The sequence below is a fragment of the Dama dama genome, chromosome 25 (assembly GCF_033118175.1).
Source record: "Dama dama isolate Ldn47 chromosome 25, ASM3311817v1, whole genome shotgun sequence".
Lineage (NCBI taxonomy): Eukaryota > Metazoa > Chordata > Mammalia > Artiodactyla > Cervidae > Dama > Dama dama.
In genome coordinates, this window is record NC_083705.1 from 20,681,763 (window position 1) to 20,701,201 (window position 19,439).

The following is a 19,439-nucleotide window of genomic DNA, read 5'->3' on the forward strand; positions in this document are numbered from 1 at the left end:
GTTACGAGGTGTCGAGCTTGTCTTTCGGAATGCACGGTCCCAGCAATTCATGAGATGCTGGTGCTAAAGCCTCCAGTCCAGGGTCTACGGTGTCTGAACTGCCAGAGAACCTGAACCTGGGCCAAATGATTGACTTTCAGTATAAAAAAAAGTAATGAAACCAAAGTTCAACAAAGCTGTGGTGATTTTCCAGCTTTCCTAGATATATGAGATGCATACAGTACTAACTGGGGTAGGAGGCAGAAAGAGAGGAATACACAAAATGATGACATTGAGGAAAGTGTTAAGAACATACTGGTAGGAAGGAAATTAAATTGAGTGAACTGCCCTACCATTGAGTTGCTTAATGTCCAGCCTATACTGAAGCAAGCAAATTTCCATAGTTAATAGAGCTACATTTTTTCATGTAACATTTGTGTTGTGAACCAAAAATCTAGAAGGGAAATTGCCTACTGATTAATTACAACTAATAAAGGACCCCTATTACAGAGAACGATTAGCTTCCTTGGCTCATGGCTTCCCACTGATCATCAAGTTTGTAATTTTGGATAATACGATTTTTCTGCATATAAACTTAAAAAGAGAAAATGAGGTGGCTTAGATCATTCAGAGGGGCCTGGATCTGAATTCAAGTGCAAGATACCTGGTAACATTTAGAAAGGTCAAGAGCTTTAGAACCAGAAAAATCCACATCCTAAAGTAAGCTATCTTTATAGGGTGTGTGTTAAGCAAACCACACAGCCTGTCCGCTCAGTAAAATGGGGATGTCATCACCATCTGGTTTGAGGCTGGTTTTGGGGCTCAAATAAGATGGCAGATAAAATTCATGTTGCCCAGCACTAAGTGTACATGCAGAGTAGGCAGACACTAAATGTAAGGTGGCTTCCTTCCATCCTGATGTCTTATTGGTTTTTAATTATAAGGGAGGAGATCGGATGGAAGGAAAAGAAAGGAGAGAGAACACATGGTAACTGATGGAACAAAGCTTTGGGAGAAATGAACAGGAGTGGAGTCTACTTAAAGGCAGACAGTCTTGAAGAAAGGAACACTGTTTCAGTTTAAAAGAAATCAGCAATCCTTTCTGCCTTACACTCACCAAAAGGGTCTGCAGAAAACCACCCTTTCCACAACAGAGTTCTATTCAGTCATGTTTTGGAGATGCTATGCATGTGTGTGGATGCGGGGGGGGGAAAAAAAACTTAATAGCCATTATCTTTTCATGCTAAATTTTTATTTCAATGTTATGCAACTGCATAAGTATAAATATTTGTTCAATATACAACAATTATGACATCCATAGGGAATTTCTTAGAGAAAATAAGACTGCAAACACTTTATTGCACAGATCCTAACAAACTTGAAGCTGGTAAATCTACAGCTGGGAGTACTAGGGAGGAGCACACCATACAATCACAGGAGACCGACCAAACAGAACACAGGAGGACTTCTACCATCTGACTGGAGAGGTTTACAACAACAAACAGTTACTACACGAATGCAATCCTAGGGACTCTGTAGCCATCCAAAATGCAAAAACATATTTGGCAAAAATGATAATACACTATACAAAATATACATTTTAAAATATCATTTGTAAACAAGCAGCTAGTTGTGCTTTAAAGAAAATTGGACAGTTAAAAAGCAAAGGCTGTAAACCATACATTACCTCCCCGACAGACCTGTCTAAATGTCTGGGTGCAGAAGGGCTGGGTTATGACAGCCGCTGAATGCAGGTATGAATTATAAATGTTGAGACCATTTTTGAAACCCATTTAAGTTCTTTCAAAATATTTGTTTCTTCTACAATTCACAACATAGTGATGGGAAACGGCTAAAATCTCATGGGAAAAAAAATCAGGGGCAAGGAAGAGAGTTTTTTCACCACTGTCAACTCATTTTACAATGAAGGACAACCAAGCAATTGGTTAAGTTATGCCTTTGTTTTTGGAGTGGAGTTTACAGCCTCACTAAATGATTTACAATCCACAGGGATGTAAGATGATGCTGTGCTTAGGTGAACAATTTTATAGCCTGAAGATACGAAGACATCCCTGCAGGGGAGGGGGATTGGGTGCTGGACTAGTATTTACTGGTGATTTTTTTCTCTTACAAAACAAAACAAAAATCCTGCTATGGATCCCAAGCATCTTATAAATACTTAGCTGTGTGTATTTTCTCTTAGTGCCTTAGTACTTATGTCAGCAAGTGCCGTATCGTAATACAAAACAAGCCACCAGGAAAACTGCAACAAAAAAACACGAAGACCCCCTCAGCACTAAAATGACTGGACAGATCCTACATATTCCATGGTATACAAAATTTAAATAAGGCTTAGCAAAAGTAAAAAGGACAGTCACATTCAAGCACCAAATAGCTCCAAGTCTTTTTGTTACAAAAATGCTGCTCTTTATTAATACAGTATATATATATTTTTTTTGCATACAAATAAAGAGACCATGTTATGAAATGTATGGAGCTACTTGATGCACCAGAAATGAATGTGAAACCCAGGAACTTGCTAAAAACAGCAAGCTTCATCTACAACATAAGGCCCCAGCTATGTATTAAAATGTATCTGATGTCCTGATTATTCCTTAAAATATATGCTATGATGCCAAAATCCATACCCCCTCCACTTTTCCTCAAAAAAGCAAAGTGAAAACCTCTTCCAATGCCTAGTGCTTATTAATCAACCTAAATACGAGCAGATTTGTGTGCGGCCAGTTATTTTTTTTTGCTCAACAGCAGGGCGGGCGCAGAACTACTACAAAATGTGTGCTTCTTGGACTAGCGACTCATAGCATAAAGGCCTGAGTTTATTTAAGAGCATGGGAAGGAGGGAAACCAGAACAGAAATAAAAATCAACGTGTGTTTATAGCCCTCGCTCTACCTATGGTGAAGTGTTGACACACACGCCCACAGACAAGGACAACTGGCCTCTGAGACAGCTGGGCCCAGGATCAAAATGGCCATTAGTGAAATGAAAATGGCTAGCTCCATCTGTTGTGACCATTCCTGATGGAGGAGCATTCCAGATGCAGTGATTCTAGTCATTCTTGCTTTAGATCTGGAAAGATAGGTAGCCAGATATAGTGCTATCAAAACTTCTGGTTAAAAATACACATACAAACTCACAATCTAGTGTATTTCAGGCTTGCTTTCACCATCAATTCTACTCAGAATGTTTTAGCTTAGAAAAAAATGTAGCCTTGCAAGAGTCTCTTCAACCACAGACCAAAACATGTGGGTGGATGTGTATATACACAAACAAGGGTGCATCTATATTTTAACAAGCACCCAGCTTTAGCCATTTCGCATCATGACTGCATCGTGATCAATGGTAGAGCAAACATTCTACTAAAAAAACCCCAAAAGTTGTAGTAAATGATGCCATCAGCAAGGTATCGACTCTACATCCCAAACCAAACACATTGCTAGATATTTACAGAGAAAGTCTTTTCCCTCAACAACCCTCAACCTCAACCAGAAAGAATTTTTTTTTTTTGTTTTATTTTGTACAAACACTATCTGGTAACAGTTTACTGGTTCCAATTTGGGAAGGCATTTGGAAGAAGGTCCCCTCTTTCTCTGTCTCTTGTCTCCTAGCTTCTTCAGTGAGGCTCCAGGCTCTGCCTGCAGGGGGGTGGGGGGGGGGGTGGTGTCCCACAATGCTGGTTTCCAAGGTAGTCAAGACGCAGTTACACACGCAGGGTGGGTTTCCCCAGTACCGCCCGAGCCTGCCCCATCACAAGGCCTTTTTGTGGGGGCTGCCGCGCAAACTCTCTTTCCCCCGCCTCTGTCGCAGCCCAGTGTCCTTCTCAGAAGGGAGAACGACGGGGCGCTCAGTGCTTGGAGCGGGGGACGGCTTGGCCGCCTCTCTGCCCACACTCTGGTTCCTGGTCTGAGCTGGCGGGGTGGGGGCTGGCTCTTTCCCTTTGGCTTCTCCCACGGCGGCGGTTACTGTGAGGGCCCTGTCCCGGTGGCTGGTGCCCGTCACCAGGCCAGGGTTGGGCTGCTGGGACTCCAGAGTGATGGCTGAGCTGCGGAAGGATGGCAAGGAGTCGCTCTTGGTCATTTGGGTTCTGCCACCCTCGCCAGGCAGGGCTTTCCGCTGGTCCCTGCTGCTCGAGGCTGGGGGTTCTGCTGCAGGCCCACCGGCCTTGGCAGAGGAGGTGTCGCTGGAGGTGGTAGAAGTCTCTGGAACTGCTGGTCTGGCCTCGGGAAAGCCACAGGAGTAGCTCAGAGACTTCTCTGGGAGGGTGGCACAGCGGAGAGAGCTCTGCACCGTGGCTGAGGGTGACCGCTTCATGCCGCTGGGCTTGCTCGCCTCGCTCAATGGCCTCTGGGGACTGGGCCCTTGCCCCTTGGCCTCCGGCCAGCCCTTCCCAGTGGCTGCTGCTGGCTTCTCTGCACCCTTGGGCCCAGCCTCACTGTGCACCGAGGCCACGCTGGCGCCCGGCTTCTCACCACCCGCAGGGGTGTAAAGTGCTTCAGTGCATTTCTTCCCTTCAGACTCGCCTGTGTTGGCGCTGGCGGCCAGCGGGCTCGGGCTTCTGTCTGTCTGTTTGCACAGAGGGGGACAATCTTTCACAGTGGATGGTGTGGGGGCCTTTGGAGACGGGTTTTGCCTTTCCCTGATGGTGGGAAGTTTCTGGTTCACTGACTCACTGGCCCCGAGGAGTCCTCGCATCTCCAGTGCCTCTGGGGGACACCCAGCGCTGGTGGGTCTCAGCTTTGTGTCTCGAGGACCCCCTTCTGTGGGCAGGGGGACTGAGCGCCCACTGGCTCCCTGGCCAGTCACTTCACGGGCTGTATCCTGGGGACCTGGGAGGACAGGGAACTCCTCTGACGCACCCTTACTGCTCCCCACCCCTGCTCTGCCGAGGGTCTGAGCGCCAGGCTCTTTGCTCACTGCAGCCTCAGCGCCCGGCTTCTGGGAGGAGAGGGGCCGGTCTGGGAACTTAGACTTTGGAGGGCCCAGGCTGGGGTCAGACCTGGGCTTATGGCTGCTGCTGTCACCGTGCAGAGCAGCGGGCCTGAGAGCGTCCTGGAAGCTGGAGTCTGTAGCACAGGGCTTGCTCCCCGGCAGAGAGGCGGTGGGGTGGCTGGGCAGAATGTAGTGCTGACAACCCGGGCCAGGGAGCTCTTTGGTGGGGGGTGGGGGCTGACAGCTACTGGTGAGGTGCTTTTGTGGGGGCTGTTCTTTCCTTTCCAGTTCCCTGGGACTCAGCTGAGAGCTACTGGTGACATGCTTTTGTGGAGGTTGTTCTTTCCTTTCCAGTTCCTGGGGACCCGGCTGAGAACAACTGGTGAGGTGCTTTTGCAGAGGCTGTTCTTTCGTTTCTGGTTCCTTGGGACCCACCTGAAAACTACTGGTAAGGTGCTTCTGCAAACACAGTTCTTTCCTTTCTGGTTCCTTGGGACCTACCTGAGAACTACTGGTGACATGCTTTTGCAGGGGCTGTTCTTTCCTTTCCGGTTCCTTGGGACCCACCTGAAAACTACTGGTGTGGTGCTTCTGCAAACACTGTTCTTTCCTTTCTGGTTCCTTGGGACCTGGCTGAGAACTACTGGTGAGGTGCTTCTGCGAACACTGTTCTTTCCTTTCTAGTTCCTTGGGACCCAGCTGAGAGTTACTGGTGAGGTGCTTTTGTGGGGGCTGTTCTTTCCTTTCTGGTTCCTTGGGACCCACCTGAAAACTACCGGTGAGGTGCTTTTGCAGAGGCTGTTCTTCCATTTCTGGTTCCCTGGGACTCAGCTGAGAGCTACTGGTGACATGCTTTTGTGGAGGTTGTTCTTTGCTTTCTGGTTCCTTGGGATCCAGCTGAGAACTACTGGTGAGGTGCTTCTGCAAACACTGTTCTTTCCTTTCCAGTTCCTTGGGACCCAGCTGAGAACTACTGGTGACGTGCTTTTGCAGAGGCTGTTCTTTCCTTTCTGGTTCCTTGGGACCTAGCTGAGAACTACTGGTGAGGTGCTTCTGCGAACACTGTTCTTTCCTTTCTAGCTCCTTGGGACCCAGCTGAGAGTTACTGGTGAGGTGCTTTTGCAGAGGCTGTTCTTTGCTTTCCGGTTCCTTGGGACCCGGCTGAGAACTACTGGTGAGGTGCTTTTGCAGAGGCTGTTCTTTCATTTCTGGTTCCCTGGGACTCAGCTGAGAGTTACTGGTGAGGTGCTTTTGCAGAGGCTGTTCTTTGCTTTCCGGTTCCTTGGGACCCAGCTGAGAACTACTGGTAAGGTGCTTTTGTGGGAGCTGTTCTTTCCTTTCCAGTTCTTTGGGACCTGGCTGAGAACTACTGGTGAGGTGCTTCTGCAAACACTGTTCTTTACGTTCTAGTTCCTTGGGACCCGGCTGAGAACTACTGGTGAGGTGCTTCTGCAGGGGCTGTTCTTTCCTTTCTGGTTCCTTGGGACCCGGCTGAGAACTACTGGTGAGGTGCTTCTGCAGGGGCTGTTCTTTCCTTTCTGGTTCCTTGGGACCCAGCTGAGAACTACTGGTGAGGTGCTTTTGCAGGGGCTGTTCTTTCCTTTCTGGTTCCTTGGGACCCGGCTGAGAACTACTGGTGAGGTGCTTCTGCAAACACGGTTCTTTCCTTTCTGGTTCCTTGGGAACCGGCTGAGAACTACTGGTGAGGTGCTTTTGCAGGGGCTGTTCTTTCCTTTCCAGTTCCTTGGGACCCATCTGAGAACTACTGGTAAGGTGCTTTTGTGGGAGCTGTTCTTTCCTTTCTAGTTCTTTGGGACCTGGCTGAGAACTACTGGTGATGTGCTTTTGCAGGGGCTGTTCTTTCCTTTCTGGTTCCTTGGGACCCGGCTGAGAGTTACTGGTGAGGTGCTTTTGTGGGGGCTGTTCTTTCCTTTCTGGTTCCTTGGGACCGTCTTTCTGCACAGACTGGAAACCAGAAGGCCTTTCACTCTTCTCACTCTCTGGCCTGGGTGGCTCCAGAGACCACCTGGCAGAAGTGGGTTCCATCCTGGATTCCAGGCCACTCTCTGCACCCAGATCTCCCTCACAAGGAGCCCCCGCAGAGCGCAAAGAGGAGTCCTCTCTGGCCAGCAGCCTCACCTCCTCTCGGCTGTCTCTGGGGTTTGCTCTCCCGCAAGGCCCGCATGCTTTTTCCAAGGCCTGGGTCTGGGTGGAGATATCCGGGCGGGTCCTCCCCACCACAGGGAGGGTTTGGGAGCTGTCGCTGGGTTTAGCAGCTTCTGGGGAACACAGCTCCTTGGAGGACTCTTTGCGGATGTCGGGCCTCGCGGCTGACCGCTCGCTCCTGACTATGGAAGGGCCCCTTTCGGACAACTCCTTCCCACTCGGCTTCTCCCTGGGGGGGACACTTTCAGGAGAGAGTGGGCTGCAGGATCGAGATGCGTTGGCACCTTGGAGGTTCTGCCCCGGGAAGGGAAGGAGCTTAACGTCGGGGCTGCGGTCTTGGTGCTGGCTGGGGTGGCCCTCTCCCCGCTGGGGATGGCTCTCCATGATGGTCGCTGGGGCGCGGGCTGCCTGGGAGACCTTCTTGTCCAGCTTCAGCTCTGGGTCAGGCGGGGCAGCCACCGGTGAACTCTGCAGACCCCGGCTGGACGGCGGGAACCGAGGCTCGAGCAGGTAGGCTTTGCTCACCTTGAAGCCAGCCGGGGAGGGCTCTCTCTGACCCGCGGGGTCAGTCTTTCTCCCTGTGCTGCTGGGGACAGCCAGGGGCACGGGGGACACTGCATCACTGCCCGGGCTGGGGCTCTGGGCAGGCTCCGGGGAAGGCAGCTCTGCCTTGGAGGCCTGCGGTCCCGACAGGAGAGCGATGTCCAAGGTGCCTTCAATGGGCTTCAGGCATGACACAGACCTCCCTTCCAGCTTATACTCAGAGGGGCTTTTCCGGACAGGCGACTCTGGGGCAGCCAAGCCCGGCTTCTCCACTCCGCTGTCCACCCGGCCAGAAAGGGCCTTGAGAGGGACGAAGGTGACGGCGCTGAGCTGAGCCGTGTGGGCGCTGCCGATGAACGGCGTGCGGCCCTCGGGGGCTGGCGGGGCCTCCTGCTGCCCTCCCACGGCCCGGCCCAGGCTCCCGGGCAGGCCCTCCTGGACACCGGCCGCCACCTTGGGCTTGAGCACAGAGCAGGGGCTCTCGTCTTTGTCTTCGAGGGACATCTTCTTCCGGAGGTAATCGATGTTGGCCAACTTGCTGTCTAACTTCTCACACCGCACACCCTCCTTGGCCTGGGGGGCCTTCTCCGCCGTGTCCCCCTTCCCAGAGGTGGACCTGTGGGGGGCGTGGCAGAGGCCGTCCGGGAGGGTGCTGTGAGTCGAGGCTCGTTTGAGGTCACAGGTGCCCTGGCCGTGGTCCCCGGCTGCCGGCGCCCCCTCAGAGGCGACACCCTCGCTGGCCCGCACGCTGGCCTGCTTGTGGAGGGCGTCTTTCAAAAGGCTGCACAGGGGCTGCGCCTCCTGCCCGGCTGCTCTGCTCTCAAAATGACTTGACCTCTCTGAAGCTTTCGGATAGATCTTCTTCTCTCTCTCTTCGAGCCTAAAAGCGCAGAGGTTTTCCAAGTCACTGCCGAGTCCGTGGGGCTTCGGGCGGGATTCCTGTTTTTCCGAGAGCCCGTCAGGTTTCTTCACCACCACCTTGGCCTTCAGCTTCTCTCGGTCCAGCTCGTCCACAGACTCCTGGCGGCCCAGCTTCCGGGACACGGGGCGCTTCAGGCAGCCTTGCTCCACGGGCCTGGCCCGGCTGAGGGCAGGCGCATCGCACACGTTCTCCTCCAGGCTCTGCAAGGTCACCTCTCGCTGTTGCTGCTCCCGCGGCACCTCCTCCTGGGTGACCTCCAGGCTGTGCTTGCGGGAGCACAGGTGCTTCTTGTCGCCTCCATAGGAGGGAGAGAGCTTCTCCTCCGACTGCACGCGCTTGAGCAGCGGGGACCGAGGGGGTTCCGCACTCTTGGGCCTCACGACGTGCCTGACGATGGTGGGTGGGGAGTGCATTTTGCTGGGAAAGGCTTGGGCCATCTTGGAATTGCCAAGTGAGTGCCCCAGCAGAGGGGATGGGGACCGCTGCGGGGAGGTGGGCTGTGGGGTTGGAGAGGGTGTCCGGGCCAGCGGAGACAGGGGGATGCTGCCGGCTGACTTCCGCCTTCCTGACCGGTAGCGCTGCCCGCTGAGTTTGGGGGCCAGACCATGGAGCGTGCTGGGCCGGATGTGTCCGGACCCCGCCGGGGAGTTGGGGGCACTGGAGCTTGGGGAGCTGCTCTGGGAGGAGTTAGTACCTGTGGGTGGGAAACGGGACACTGTGAGCAAGAGCCACCTTCCCCTTTCTTTCCAGGCTTTCAGACCCTGGATGTTGTAGATAAGGGCAGCCAATTGTCTCAGCATCTCAGTCTACTGAATAAGGACTTTTCAGATAAACCTCCCCAAAGGTCAACCCAGTACTTCCTGTCTTTTCTAAGGGACTGAATTGCTGTATCTTCTGACCTTCCTGTCAATCCTGTTCTCTGTCAATTACATCCCCACCTTCTCTCTTTAAGCTGGAATAAGTTTGTCTTCCAGGATCTCAGCTGGTGACCCCTCAACTCTTGCTAGGAGAGGAGGTTCACTCACCGGATGGGAAGTCGGGGGTGGAACGGTAGCTGGGTGTAGGGGATCGGGGAGACAAGCTGTGAGTGGGGGACCCTGGGAGGCTCTCCCCTGATGACAGGGATCGGTTCAAGCAGGAGAAACTTCGGCTGGTGTGGAGTAAAGGAGAAGGCTGCTTGGCTAGTTTTTTGAAAAGGGATCTCCTCCTAGAGTGAAAACAGAAGAAAACGGATCAGATTCTACATTCAAAACCACTCCCCCTTCCCCAAAGCACCAGTGCACTGATTCAGTATACCCAGAGACAGTGACATGATGGCAGGTCCTCTCAAAGAGAAGGATTCCACTTTTACCTTCAAAACTTTCCCATGACTTAGAAAGCACGAGGCTTGGAGAATACACAATGGAAACCCTCTTAATTTCAAGCACTTTAAGAAAAGTTGTGAAAAATAGGAAAAATATATCTGGTGACTCAGAATCCGCCTGCAATGCAGGAGACCCAGGGTCAGGAAGATCCCGAGAAGAAAATGGCAACCCACTCCAGTCTTCTTGCCTGGAAAATTTCAGGCACAGAGGAGCCTTGCAGGCTACAGTCCATGGGGTTGCAAAGGGCTGGACATGACTGAGTGACTAAGAATAAATGCATATTCATTTATTTGTATGTCAGGTTTTTGAGGATACTGTTTTTTGCCTGAAAGCTTCCAAGTATATAGCTCCCAACACACTGACATAATTAAATTAAGAGACAATACAAAGTAAATCCCTGGAAGAAAAACTGTCATTTGGAATATTGGATTCTTTAATGGTGATCTACTGGGTAGAGGCTTTCATCTCTGAGGGGCTGTTTGCTGTGCTTATTCCATCGTGAATTCCTGAATATTCCTATGAACACTGGAGGCTGTACATTTACACAGAAAAACTGAGGGAGGTGAACTGAAGCTTTATCAAGTCAGCAGGGCAGCAGACATCATGCTTCAGCAGAGGGCAAATGTGTAGTGAGTGCCAACAAGCACGTCTTAAAGTTAAAAGCACAGCTTCAGGTGGCTTGAAAAGCAGGTGGCTGTATAGGGTTCCTTCACCTCCAGGGGCTGAGTCACACACTTTCTACTCTACTATCCCTTGAAGCAGTGTGTTCTATATGACCCAACACACACTCAAAATATAAAGCTCACATTAAAAAAAAAAAAAAAAAAAAGAAGGATATCAATGTATGTATGTATGTGTACTTTTTATCACAGTAATAAATGTACTTGGGTCAAAAAGTTAAATAGTTTTATAAGCTTATAATGAAAAATAGCTCTATTCTGCCTTTTCCCCAACTCCGAGAGAAACTCTTTCTACTCTTTTAGCTGTATGCAAATTGCCAAGTAATGTGCTTACGTTGTTTTTTCAGTTTTTCAATTCTAGAAATTATCTGTTGATTTCCCACCATAGAAGATGAAAATTTAGCCCCTATAGCAACATATTCCCCCTTCTAACCAAACACACTTCCTCCCAATTGAGCTAAACCAAATTTTTTGGTTAGGAAAAAAAGGTTGACACTTTATTTTACACAATAAATACTGTTCATAGTTTGGCCATGAAAAGCATAATTCTATTTTCCTCTCTTGTACAAATTTGTCTTTCCTGGAGTTAATAATCATTGCTTTTTTCATTTGCGTATTTTTCTTTTCTAGCATTAAAATCCTTATAATGTGATCCAACACACCAAATTCAAGTAGGTAGAGTCAAGATGCGGTTGCATCATGCAGGGAGCACATCTAGACAATTGTTTGGAAGAAACATCCCCACCATACAAACACACACACAGACACACAGACATACACACACACACACACCCCCCTCACCAGTGTCTGCACAGGGGACTAAGTGATACTAACGGTGCCTTTCACAGTGCAAATGTGTAATAGACTTTCAGGCAGTAAAACAAAGTCTTTTTATTTCTAGGCTTATTTGGATGCTTTGAAGATCTAGTTATCTTAGAATATCTGGCACTCAAAAATAGCAACTATATATTTTTGTATTATTTATTATTACTATTGTTTAGTTGCTAAGTCATGTCCGACTCTTTCCCGACTCCATGGACTGTAGCCTGCCAGGCTCCTCTGTCCATGGGATTCTCCAGGGAACCCAGCTGGAGTGGGTTGCCATGCCCTCCTCCAGGGGATCTTCCCAACCCAGGGATCAAACCCGCATCTCCTGCATTGCAGGTAGATTCTTTACCACTGAGCTACCAAGGCTTCCCTGGTGTTTTTAGATGGACATTATTAAATATAGATTTAATGCTAAAAGCTACTGAAGTTTTAGTTCCTCAAGTCCAACTGAAATGAAGTCTGGAAACTTAAGAAAAAGCAGAGCTTTTCATGGTTCTCACACATGAGAAAAAGTAATCTAAATTCTACAGTGTAACTATATAAATCTTTTCATTATGAAACATAATGCTGTTATGAATGAATACAAACTCTGGTGTATAAATACATCTGAACCACAGGGCAACATTTCTTGCAGAGACATAGATCTTCCTCACATGAAAGCATTTAAATTAAGTGAGGAGTAACTTTCCTTCAGTGTGGGAACACACCAAACCCACGAGGAGCACGGCTCTAACTCACCTTTCTAGACTTTCCTTCTTCTTAGATTTCTTGCTCCGCCTCACCATCCGGCTCTTATAGCTGTTTCTCCTGGCCGGTCCCGTTTTGATTGATGTGTTTTCAAATGGGGTGGTTGTGATTGACACCTTATTTCCACTCTATAAAAAAAATGAGGTGGTATTAAAGGGAAATGCTGTGATGAAACAAGACCAGAAAAGATATAGGAGATCCAAAGACAAATAAACATCCAAAAGGACGGACATGACCACGTGTCAATGACCCTTCAGGTAGTGAAGTCCTGATAAACTGGGTGGAAAAAAAAAAAAAGTGAGGTCTCCTTAAGGTGGTGGGATGTGGATTCCACGGTCATTGTTGTGCTCAGCTGCGTCCAACTCCTCGCATCCCATGAACTGCTGCCCTCCAGGTTCCTCTGTCCATGGAATTTTCCAGGCAAGAACACTGAAGTGGGTTGCAATTTCCCACTCCAGGGGATCTTCCTGACCCAGAGATTGAACCTGCATCTCTTGCGTTTCCTGCATTGGCAGGTGGATTCTTTACCACTCAGTTAACTGGGAAGCCCAGCAGAGCTGAGTTTAAATCTGAGCCTGTGACCTGAGCACTTGTTTTCCTCTGGACCGTCTTACAGCGGAATCACACCTGTCTCCTAGGGCTCATCTGAGGATCAAGGGGATAGAGAGTGTAAAGCCGTTAGCACCCAGAGTGGCACATGGAAAGGGCTCTATAAATAACAGTTACACTCATGCATATGTATTAAGTGTAAACGTGCCCAGAGACGCTTGCTCCTGGTTGATTTATTTTTCTTCTCTCTCCTTTCTGTGTTTTTCCTTTGACATAGAAATCATAAAGCAGCACAACTGAATCAGACTTTTATCTTTAATTATTTTTAAAGTTTTCTTTTCTATCACCAGAAAACCTGTCAGCCCAGCAGAGCTGGAAAGTTTATGCCAGCGGGTGTAAGACAGCCTCTGCTCTGTCAGGTCAAGGGTGGTAAGGTCATTCCTGGGGCTTTCTGAGCCTCTCAACTTGAACCTGGGACTGGGGCTTGCTGGACAGGCCTGAGGGATGGATTTGAGAACAGGGTCAGAGGCCAGGGTGAGGGGTGCCCTGGACAGGCGGGCAGAACCCTCCCCCTTCACTTCGGTCTCAATGATCTCTTCTTGAATTTCTTAAAAACCAAGGGAGAATCATATCCTTTCAAAGTCACAGATGGTCCTGATTACCTTAAAAAGACAAGAAGTATACACAGAAGGGCCTTTTAAAAGGCCTATGCCTGGAAGATGCCTAGCAACTCAGATCTAAGTGATGTTAAGAGACGGTGAGTTGAGTACGGTCAGGCAGGGGACTGAAGAAACAGACTGTTCAAATATCAACATCCACTTCTCCACCCAACTTGGGAAGTAATACATGCCATTATTAGAAGAAAACAATAATGTATATTTATATTTTAAAAAAATCATCGAGAAGTCTACCACTTAGCTAATGCTAGTAATATTTCTATATATTTCTTGCTGGTCTTCTATTAAACATGTATAAATTATGCATATATATATATATATATAGACATATTTTATAAGTAATTTTAATTAATCTAATAGTTTTTTTTTCACTTCACATTTCATAACTTTGAAAAACTTGCACTTTATCACTGAATATTCCTTCACATAATTTTTACTGGCTATTTAAAAATATTCCATGAGATAGGTAAATCACAATTTAACTATTTCCTTATAGCTCTTATTTCTATATTCCAATTCTTGTAAAAGTTGAAATAAGTATCTTTATCTATAAATTAATGTCCTAACCTCTGACATTTTCCTTAGATTATCTAACTAGACTCAATACACTGAACTGTAGGGTCTAGCTGAACTTTTTAAAGACTGTTGGTACATAATGATGCACTAATTTCCAGAAAGTTCATGTCAATTTAAACTCTTACCAGCAGCACATGAGTACCCATCTTAGTACACACCTGTCAGAACTGAATACTAATATTAAATAAATTACCAATTTTATAGGAAAAAATTACATCAAGTTTTAATCTTTGTTCTTTGGGTATTAACAAAGCTGGATTTCATCTCATTTATTTTTCATTGCTTTTATTTCTTTAGATAATGATTTGTTCATGTCTTACATCCAATTTTGTATCTAAAAATCAAGAATCAACTGAAAATTAATGATTTTTGGGTTCTTTATATATTTAAGAACATATAATCCCATACTTAGTGCTATAACTGTAAAAAAAAATATTTTAGGGAAATGGGATTTGAATTTGAACAAGGGAAAAAAATGTTTTTCATTCTGAAAAAATAAATTACTTGTCTTATATTTATATGCAGATGCCAAAATTTTCAAAGTAAACCTTTATCTGGTAGTAGAGACTGGCATTCAGTTTATTCTTTAAACTGAAAACTCCACTTTTAAGTATGAAAGGGCTACCAAAATTTGTTTGGAATGGGGTTTGTTCTTTACAATTTGACTGAGGCCAGCCTAAAGTTTTGATTTTTCCTGTATGCCTTAGGGGAAGGAAAAGGGCAACAAACATGATAGGGGTTCATCCGTCATTGGGATTCATTCCATCCTTTACTAAATCATATCGGAGAGGACACAGAGTCACAGTGACCCCTGGGGCTGCTGGAGCCCATGAGCCGTCTAAGCCTGAACCACTGCTATCCCTTCTAATACAGTTCAATTTTAAAAATGGAAAAATATCATATATATTGTATGAAATGAATATAATAAAATGCTTAACATTTTTCATTAGAAAAGTTACGGCTGGAGTGTCATTAAGCTTTGTACAAATGTCCCTTTCTGCAAGTAGCACTGACATATATAGACTATCACGTGTAAAATACTTAGGGGCAAGCTGCTAAAGACACAGGAGGCCCAGCCTGGCACTCTGTGATAACCTAAAGAGGTGGGGTGGGGAGGAGGGGAGGGAGGCTCAGGAGGGAACGCATACATATATAATTATTCACTTTGTTGTATGGCAGAAACCAATACAAAATTGTAAAGCAATTTTCCACCAATTAAGATATAAATAAAATTTTTAAAAGTTAAAAGAAAAAACTCAAAAAAGACAAACAAACCTAGTTTTTTTTTTGTTTCTACAGAGGGCTATTTCAGGGGACAGTTCACTTGACTTATGGAAATACACAAAGAGATAACCTCCCCAAGAGGAAATACAGACAGAAAAAAATGCAGAGTGCAAACATTTGGTTGAAAAAGTTAATGATGACAAAAATAGTAAGTAAATGACTGAAAAATAATTTTATGGGGAATAGGTGAGAACTGTGAAGCCTGCCACCTGGTGGATCCATCAGCTATAGCAAGTGCTGCCAGAACTGACAATTTGTTTTACTGGGTCCTTTGACCTCAACAAATTCTTTTGAAGAAGGAACAGTCTCTTATTAGAGAGATTCTGTGGCACAATTTCAAAAAACAACAACAATAAAATGGGGCCAGAAGACTGTCAAATGTTCTATTAAGTTAAGCATTACTTTAAACTGCTTGTGTGATTAGTGCATGGTGGGGAGGAAATTATTTTAAGCTGGCTGAACTGAATACACAAGCAGAGGTCAGGCTACCCAGCCTGTGCTCAGTCTGACTCCACATTAGTTTATCATGTGGCCGTGGGTATCTCCCTGAGCTACACTGCTTTCACATTTCTTCCTCTGCAAAATACCCAAGGGGAATGCATTCTTCCCATACCTGAGTCCTCGCCCCATTCACACTCTCCACCATCCAGCCCTATCACCTTGCATACTGCATCCCAGACACCACGAACTCAGGCTCCGGCCACACTGGTTTACTCAGGCACCTCAAGGACTTTGAGCTTCCTGTTCTTGTGGTTTAAAGCATCATTTTATTGTGCCTAGACCGTCCCAGACTCCTTCCCTTACACTAACATCCACCCACCCTTCACAGCCCTGCACAGAAAACCCCCAGCTCTCCACCTGTCCACCGTGGTGGAAGGCTCTCTCTCCTTCAGCACTTGGGCCCTATTTACAGACTGTTCCTTTAGCTTGACACTCTGATTAGAGCCTAGCACCGCCACTGTTTCTCCTGTGGACACTGGGCTGTAAGTTTCTGGCAATCCGACCTCATGTCCGGAGCACGGGGGTATGCTAGTTGAAAGCTCAGGCTCTGGAGCAGCACTGCCGGTATGCAAATCTGCTATGTCCTAGCACAGAACCTTGGCTGCTTTGCTAACTTCTCCTTGCTTTAATTTCTTCATCTGTAAAATGCGGACATTCCTATGCATAGCACCTGTGCACAGACTATGAGGATGACCTGAGTTTATTCATGTAAAGTGCTCTTGACTGCCTACTATTCATATGTGCCATCTGCTGTGTGACCCTTCCGCACCTCGCACAACTCTGCACACTCTGGAGACCCAGTTAATATGTAAGAATGGTAATAATGATGCTCTTTTAGCCCCCATTTTAGTACCCAGAGGTTCCCCAGAGTTTAGGGAAAGGAAATACTGAGGCAGTGGCTGGGGTTATTTTAGCACTTCTCCTATGACTGGGCATTTAAGCTAATGCTGTCCTAAGAAAGCAACCTGGCTGAATAGGGGGTTTCCTGCATTTGAGAGGCTCCACTAGGCAGGCAGTCATGTGAGCAGGGGGTACAACTGGGTCCACGTGGCCTCCACACTCCACCACAGTGGGGAGAGAGAGATTTCGGTGCCGTGGGAGAGTTCTTTTAGGAAGCTACTTGTCATCTGGATGGAGGTGATTAACTCCCCGTGGCAGGAGAGGTTTGAGGCAACACTGAGGAAGCACATTTTCAGGGGTTCAAAGCCGATGGGGAACTGAACCGAGTAACTATGACTTTGCTTCTCTGTGCACATAAGTTAGCGCTTTCACAGCAGGCTCACTTTGAAGTTGTGAGAGTAAGTGAGACCAAAAGTGAAGCCATGACACAGGGAATATGCTTAATGTGTTCACAATCCAAAGATAAATAAGTATTGCACACAGTGTTAGTTGCTTAGTTGTGTCTCTTTGTGATCCCATGGACTACAGCCCACCAGGCTCCTCTGTCCATGGAATTCTCCAGGCAAGAATACTGGGGTGGGTTGCCCTTCCCTTCTCCAGGGGATCTTTGCCACCCAGGGATTGAACTGGGGTCTCCTGCCCTGCAGGCTGGATTCTTTACCATCCAAACCATCAGGGAAGCCCAGTATCGTACATGGATTTTTGAAAATATATACAGTCCTATGTGATGGCTCTTCCACCTTTTTCTAAGGATACCATGAGATTTTGTGAAGTAGTTTGCAAGTATAAAACATCGTATAGACAGCATGTGAGAACACCAAAATACAGCTACTACCCTGACCTCTGCCACTGATGGCACGTGGGCGTCCAGGACTGGTACCAGTCACTTCATCCTCTGTCCAAGAATCACTATTCACACTTAGGAGACAGACGCATGATAACGCAGTTCCTTGGGAAGATAATTAAATCCCCTGTATCCACTCTGTTTCCTGACATGGGTTGCTCTTTTGAGAGCTTCCTTTATGAGCCAGAGGCAGGATCCTCTGCTTAGATGTGAGACAGCACGCCATGGCCCAGGAGGATGCCAAAGCTCTCCATTACAGCATGTTCATGGCATTTCACGGACACAGGTCAACCAGATCCAGGAATGCAGGCACTCCGTAAGCAGATGAGGACAAAATGTTATAAATGGGATTGACTGAGTATTTTCAGAGACCTTGACAGAGACGATCAGGAGAAACATACATTCAAATTTCACAGAAGTAGGAAGAGACCTTTTAAAATCCAGAATCACTCGAAAATGTTCTATAAAATAAATAATGAAAGAGATCAAATATGTCTCAGCAAAATAAAAAGAAGGCATATTTCCTAAAGATATGTATATTTCAGCTTATTGTTTCTTCTTCTGATTTTATGAGCAAATGCAAGAAATATTATAAAGATATACTGTGCCAAGACCTAAGATGCATATAGCATAATACTGCTACAAAAAACGGAAGAGGTCAAACCTACTACCATTTAAAATCCATTTGACCATCTTTGAACTGCTGATGCCAAAACTTGGAAAACTTCTAGTCAGGTGAGTGACAGCGAAAAGAAACTCACATATAAAACATAGCTTTATTATCTAAACAAAAGGGAGGTCCTAGAAAAGCTCAAGGAGCACTTGAGAGAGAGAAGTACCTCTCTGCTCTACACCACTGGAAAGATATACAGGCTGGATTAGATAGAGCCTGGGCCCTTACCCACAAAGGGCCGATGTGAGCCAGCAATGGGGTATCCCTGGACCACTGGATCAGGTACTATGAGAAAAGAGACTGGTCAGACTCATAAATCTTTGATCTCTTCTTGAATTTTGTCTTGGGAAGTCTGAGGTCATTTCAGAGGACTCTCACAGGCAAGGACTCTCAAAGTCCACAATCCTGCTCTGCCTCCCATTTTGGGGGCACTTACGAGGAGACAATTGCTCCATAGCAGTTGGACAAGTAATATTATCAGAAACAGATGGTGAATGAAATGAAAAAAAACTCAAGTCTTACCCAGGTAGGTACCAGAAACGCTACCTGTTTTGAAATGGCAACCCGCTCCAGAATTCTTGCCTGAAAAACCCCATGGCTGGAGGAGCCTGGTGGGCTACAGTCCAAAGGGTTGCAAAGAGTCGGACACGACTGGGCAACTAAGCACACGTGCACTCCTCAGGAGGCGTACCGCAACGTGTAGAGACCCCACCATCTCAGGGTTTCGCTCCCAGACGGAACAGCGCGTACATGAAGGCATAACACAAGCGGCGGTGTGGTGCCTGGCTCCTCCGTGGTGACTTCTGGACAGCAGGCGAGGGAGAACCCGACCATTCACATTGTCTGAGTACCCGGCTGCAAACCAGGCAGTGTGTGAACGCTGAGACGACGTGGAGATTTAATAGCAGCTCCATGTCTCTCCTGCAGGGCTGCTGTCAGACCTGCCATGTTTTCGGCACGGCCACGGCTGGCTTCCCATACTGCCTATGGCTCTGCAACGTCCTCTCAATATTCATCCTACTCCTCCAGTGAGCAGCACTATGCATTTGTGAGAAAGTTGACTAGAGTTAAGGGGACCACCCGTAGATACGGAGGATAGCAAAGACAGTCACCTACTCCCATGGGGCCTGAAGTCAAGACCAAAATTTCATTAATGCTGTGGACTGATCAAGGGCAATAACTTCCCTACAATCTGCTACTTCACAACGGACCTTTGAATGTACATACTATTACTACTCTCGGAATCTGCGCCAGACC

The 19,439-nt window shown here is 47.1% G+C and overlaps 1 protein-coding gene across 3 annotated transcripts in view; it reads right to left on the reverse strand.

The window, feature by feature from the left end:
• Positions 1-1,209: 1,209 nt before the first annotated feature.
• The window catches only part of LOC133046716 (microtubule-associated serine/threonine-protein kinase 4-like), a 366,008-nt gene continuing 347,778 nt past the window's right edge, over positions 1,210-19,439 (reverse strand). For all 3 annotated transcript variants that reach the window (XM_061129642.1, XM_061129643.1, XM_061129644.1), the window contains 3 exons: positions 12,170-12,306; positions 9,585-9,766; positions 1,210-9,253 (listed from right to left, as the gene is read on the reverse strand). In XM_061129642.1, the coding sequence (XP_060985625.1) occupies positions 3,747-9,253; positions 9,585-9,766; positions 12,170-12,306 (5,826 nt within the window). In that variant the 3' untranslated portion in view covers positions 1,210-3,746. The remainder of the gene's footprint in view (positions 9,254-9,584; positions 9,767-12,169; positions 12,307-19,439) is intronic.